The sequence below is a fragment of the Lactuca virosa genome, chromosome 8 (genome assembly GCF_052849685.1).
Source record: "Lactuca virosa cultivar CGN04683 chromosome 8, Lactuca_virosa_CGN04683_v6, whole genome shotgun sequence".
Taxonomy (NCBI): Eukaryota; Viridiplantae; Streptophyta; class Magnoliopsida; order Asterales; family Asteraceae; genus Lactuca; species Lactuca virosa.
In genome coordinates this window covers 80,973,617-80,978,976 of record NC_136433.1, presented here as the reverse complement: position 1 = coordinate 80,978,976, position 5,360 = coordinate 80,973,617, and the positions used below count along the sequence as shown (strand labels likewise).

The 5,360-nt window shown below is 31.9% G+C and overlaps 1 protein-coding gene across 1 annotated transcript; it reads right to left on the bottom strand.

Annotated features, from left to right (window-relative positions):
- Window positions 1–2,814: 2,814 nt before the first annotated feature.
- Window positions 2,815–4,888, bottom strand: LOC145132893 (hyoscyamine 6-dioxygenase-like). Its single transcript, XM_079067846.1, has 4 exons — window positions 4,509–4,888; window positions 4,178–4,416; window positions 3,765–4,080; window positions 2,815–3,206 (listed from the first exon to the last, which is right to left on the bottom strand). The coding sequence occupies exons 1-4, from the start codon at window positions 4,725–4,727 to the stop codon at window positions 2,958–2,960; spliced, it is 1,023 nt and encodes a 340-aa protein (XP_078923972.1). The 5' UTR covers window positions 4,728–4,888; the 3' UTR covers window positions 2,815–2,957.
- Between the last annotated feature and the right edge of the window lie 472 nt (window positions 4,889–5,360).

Below are 5,360 nucleotides of genomic sequence, written 5' to 3'. Positions count from 1 at the left end.
TAGCAACATACTTATATATTTTTACCAATAATAACAATTTGTAACCTATAATCGCAACGTAATATAAGTATGTTGCTTTTATTAGTAAAAACTAAAGTAATGTTGCTATGATTGGTAAAATATGGTAGTAAGTTACTATTATTGGATGCCACATAATCAAAATAATCAACTGGTATATAGTCAATAAATTGCTACAATCGTTAAGAAGTGTAGGAAGAAAAGTGTATGTTTTTTTGTGCATATACTCATTTCTTGCATGTTTATTTTTTTGTAATATGAAATATTATTCTAATTTGGATCTTTAAAATCAGGCTATGCACTTCGTGATTCTATATATGCCAATGCTTAGACTTTGATATGATGTTAGATTTATTGTTTTTTAGTTTGGCAACAAAAATAGAATAACCTTGAACATTAGATTACTTTTTATTTAATATTTTTTATATGAAAGATTTAATCAGAGGGTATAACGGCCATTTTACCGATATAAACATCATTTTGGCCTGAACATTTTTCCCTTTCTTTGACAGTTACAACAGAGGAGCCTACTTGTTTCTACCATCCTACATAATGTACACACGTAGCACTAAACAACAATGTGATGTAGTTAAAAGAACACCAAAGAAGCAATTGTAACTTGTCTTTTGGGCTTTGTAATAAATTTACAAAATTCCCTTTCTTTTCTAAATTCATTTTCCGATTTTTATTTTTATATACATTTCAGGTACTTAATACACTTGATGCCAAAAAAATGGAGGGTAGTTTTTGGTGTTATAGACATAATTTGGGCTAGTGGAGGAGTCTAGCTGACTTAGTTGATTGTCATGATGTAAGTTTTTTATAAATATATATATTTTTCATAAAAGATACTAAAAGTTTAATAAATTTTATGATTTGGGTTTATTTAGGGTGGATGTTTGAAAAGTATTATTATCACTTTTTGTCTTAAAAGGGTCAGTATTTGATATTTAAGAGTCAAATGTGTAACTTTCTAAAAATTTACTAAACTTGCTCCATATAGATGTTGCTAAGCATGTTGGAGAAGTTTTTGAACCAGACTCTTTTCACCCTATTGATTAAATATGTAAAACAAGTATATGTTATATGTTAGGTATGTACTAAAATATCCATATATATCTTGCAGCGTGGATATTATCAAAAATTACCGTAATATCTCATGCCTTGTGTTTAAGGAGGTAAATAATATGCTAGTAAAATTATAAAAAACTTTTGATATTTTCATTTTTGTATTTGACAGAGAATTGCTAGTGTTAGTTCTATACGAGGTTATTGAAGATAACATGAAGTTTGGGGAATAAATTCAACTACAATGAAGTTAAAAAAAAGGGTTGTTTGTTTAGTTACATTTTATATTTAGTGTCTATGTGGTTCTATATTTAAATTAATTTGGCATTGATGTAAAACAATGGAATTTTTATTATTTTCCATGGATTATAATTTAATTAGCTTTTTTTTATTATATTATAGCTAAAAAATTTGTTGATATTAGTAGTATAATTCTAAAATCACATTAGTATTAAGGACACAAAATATGTGTCATAAAAAACTTTTATTGTACTATGGCTGCTAAAAAAGTGTCACTACAAGAACATAAATTTTAGAAATGAGTTAGTATTTACCGACACATAATATATGCCACAAAAAACTTATTTTCTATTGTGACAAATAACGAAATGCCACTAAAGTCCCAAAATGTTGCAGCGTCACAACCGAAAAGTGCCACTAAAGGGTTTTAGTAGGAGCGTTTCTAGTGACACTTTTTATTTGTGTCGCGAATTCTCCAAGTGGCCTTTAGTGGCATTTTTTGGGTTTTTAGTGACACTTTTGTATGTACCACTAAATGATATATTTTTTGTAGTGATCGCTGAAAAACAGTGATTGAGTTGTACCTAAATGCTCTAGTTTTGTGTATTTGATTAAACAATTAATTCATTTTAAAGATGTCTTAACTTAGTACTCAATTATCTTTGTAACTGAGTACCTAAATGCTTTAATAGAAAAACAATTCACGGTTGGGATTGGCATGGAAGAAGAAATGTTAGGGTGGAGAATGGAGTACTCAAATTATCTTTGTTGCTAGATGTTCTTCCTGTAGTTAGCTTATCAAATCATATTGCAAGGTGGATTTGGAATATAGGTGATGATGTAGTTTATAAAGATGATGAAACATGGAGATAGGTTGATAAAAGTACGTTGCATTCTTCTCAAAGAAAGATTCGGTGAAATCGGTTCATTCCTCGTAAAGTAAATATTCATGTGTCGCGAACTATTTTGGATAGATTACCTATGCAATTAATGAATCTTGATCATCAGAGAATTGACGTGCCTTCTTTATTATATATGCCCAATTTGTAATTTGGAAGAGGAGCAATTGGATCACTTGTTTATCCATTACAAACTTATCTGATCAGGTGGATGGGACTAAGTGTAATGCGAATAAAAAGAATGCTATGTATGCGATTGTGGCCACTTCGAATTGGTTTTTATGGGGGTTTCGGAATGATAAAGTTTTTAGTATTGCAAAATGAGAAAATACAACATTTTTTATTCTATACCAGAGTTTTATTTTCTTTAGTTCAGCACTAGAAATAATAAACAAAGTTTCTAATGGGTCAATTGATTGCTAATCCTTTTAACATTATGTAATTTTTGGTTTTCTCTAGCTTCTTGCTAGAGTTTTCTTTTTCTTTTTAATATATGGATGATTGTTTCAAAAAAAATGTCTTAACTGAACAAGTGTGATTCATTGTTTCTGATATTTCGTTAATTAATCGAGTTATGACACATGTTCCTCGCTCGACTTGATCTTTTCGTATACCATGTAAACATTTGATACAACAATTCAAGCAAACTTTTGTTGAGAGTTCAGTAAAAGGACAAGTGCTATTACAAAGTCCAACTTAATACATATACTTGTAACTTCAAACAACTATTGATCAACTTTCCAAAATTGTAACATTTTGTAACGCGGAGGTGTAGTCGCCAAATGCATTGTTGCGTCGAACATATTCTTTATATTGAATGGCTTTGTAGTTTGATGGTTTTGCTTCGTTTACCAAAACCTTTGCAGGTTCAACGACACAATCGAGAGATGGGTTCACAAAAGTCGCAATGCTGCTTCTAGTTTTGTGCATGCTAGTCACTACTCTGTGATCAATACTTCTTAGCTTTCCATTGCTTATAATCTAAACTCAACAAAAAAACGCATACCATTAATCGTTAATTAATTCTAAAAGTGCACCACGAGCTTTAGAGTAAATGCATCCGGAGCTCATTAGTTATAAGGGTATGTTTTTTAAGACCGGATGAAAAAAGATGAGACTCGAAACTAGATTAATGCACTTGACATGATGAGATGCCATTGGACTAGACTAGGCTAGCTAACTTTCTATAACTATATTTGATGAGATCATATCTTTTGCAAATATATAGAGAACTATTTCATGTCTCATTTTATTCCATATTTTTTGGTCGGACAAAAAATTGCATTTTTTCTCTCATGACACATGCCTAATTAGTATGTCAAGCCCAATTATTTCGTGTCTTATTGTACATAACCATACAATAACAAAAGAGCCTCCCGGATGCTGAAGCTCTTCATTTTAGGTTGAAGCCATTGGGATTCAAACTTGGGTCAACTTCATTTTGTAGTGTTTCATCCTAACGGATCGCCACTAGGCCACCTCAATGTGCATTAATCCAAAGCTTTACGCTAACTTAACTTAATGAACTAGCATATATACCTCCATTTGGTTACCTATGTTGACAACAAAGGCATCAGAAATGGCTCCAACATTGATCCATTGACCATCCTTCAAAACCTGAAGACCAGTTGAATTACCTTGATACACCAACGTTATGAAGCTAGGATCTTGGTGCGATAATATTCCCAAAGTTAGACTCGGGTCTGGACATGGCGGGTAGAAATTTGACGATAATAACTGGACTTCACTTATATTATTAAAGTACCCCGCCTCCAGTCCTAACCCTTCACCGATCATCTCCAAAATCCTCAAACTCAGTTTCTGTATTTCTAGTATATAAGTTGCAATTACCTCCCTGTAGTAGTGTATATACATTTTTCACTTAGGATAATATTATAAACTCATGATTCTTTGAAATAATGAATATAAATTATTAAAAGAGCGGAATTTACTGATATCTAGTTGGTTTGTCGGGCCATAGTTGAATGCATTTGTCCAATGGATGACAAAGATGCTTGAGATTTTCCCTCCATAAATACACGCCATCTTTTGTGTGGTCGGTGTTGGTGTAAATCCAACCCTTTGCATGTGGAACGTACCCTATTGCTTCTTTGTACGGCATGTTAAAGAATTCATTAAGAACATTCATTGCATCAATCATCGTCTTCTTCGGAACTCCATGATTGATCACCTGTTTCATGATTTTATAACAAAAATGTCTGTAATATTTAGAAACACTACAGCAATTAACCCACCGAAAAAAGAATAAACTTTTATATATACCTGAAAGAAACCAAATTCTTGAGAAGCCTTCAAGATTGCTTCAATTGGCTGAAAAGGTATTCCAAGGTCTATAACAGGAAAGGAATCACAAACAGGAACATCAAGATTTTGTGGCCTATCTTCATGGGAGAATATGTAATCTTGAGGCACATACTTAACGTTGAACCACCTTGAATCTTTATCTTCCTTGATCTCCATATGAACACACATGTGTTGCATACACTTACACACAGAGATATATAGATATACGAAATTAAGAATGCATATATGTCGATGCTGCCCTAGATATGACCATTAAAAAAATCTTATCATTTTTAGGTCATTATCAATTTATTGTTTAAACTGTACAGCTTGCCTCACCCATGATAGCTCTCAACTGGAAATATGAAAAAGAAGAATGTAATATATTAATTATGGGCCAGGTAGGTTGCACCGATGTCACCAGATATGTGATTGCTTGTAATATCAGCACTGATGCTGCATTTGTAATATTCTAAATACCACTAGTAATTATATTAATAAAATACCTATCTTGAAGAAAGCTGTATAGATATATGTTCCTTTCACTGGCCAATTACGTAATCTGCGAGGATCTAAGGTTTTTTCGTGAATAAGACAGCAATATTACAAAATAGTACATGATGGAGCTAGGGGAAGATATATGAACCATAGATTGTAGTCAAGAACAGATCTAAAGTATTAAAAAGTCCATAATAGAATATGCTGCCGAATTGTTTGATGGGAAACATTAGATTCAGGATCAACACATGCCGACCACAGTTTATGCTATTAAATCAAAGTGTATAGATCTAAAAAAGAAATTCAATCAAAAGTGTATTTATAGCTATAGAG

Excerpts from the sequence above, each read along its gene's own strand:
- LOC145132893 (XM_079067846.1), bottom strand. The coding sequence starts at position 4,727 with ATGCAACACATGTGTGTTCATATGGAGATCAAGGAAGATAAAGATTCA. Across the intron at positions 4,081-4,177 it reads GACAAACCAACTAGATATCA|GGAGGTAATTGCAACTTATA; the intron begins GTAAATTCCGCT and ends ACACTACTACAG. Across the intron at positions 3,207-3,764 it reads ACATAGGTAACCAAATGGAG|ATTATAAGCAATGGAAAGCT; the intron begins GTATATATGCTA and ends TGTTGAGTTTAG.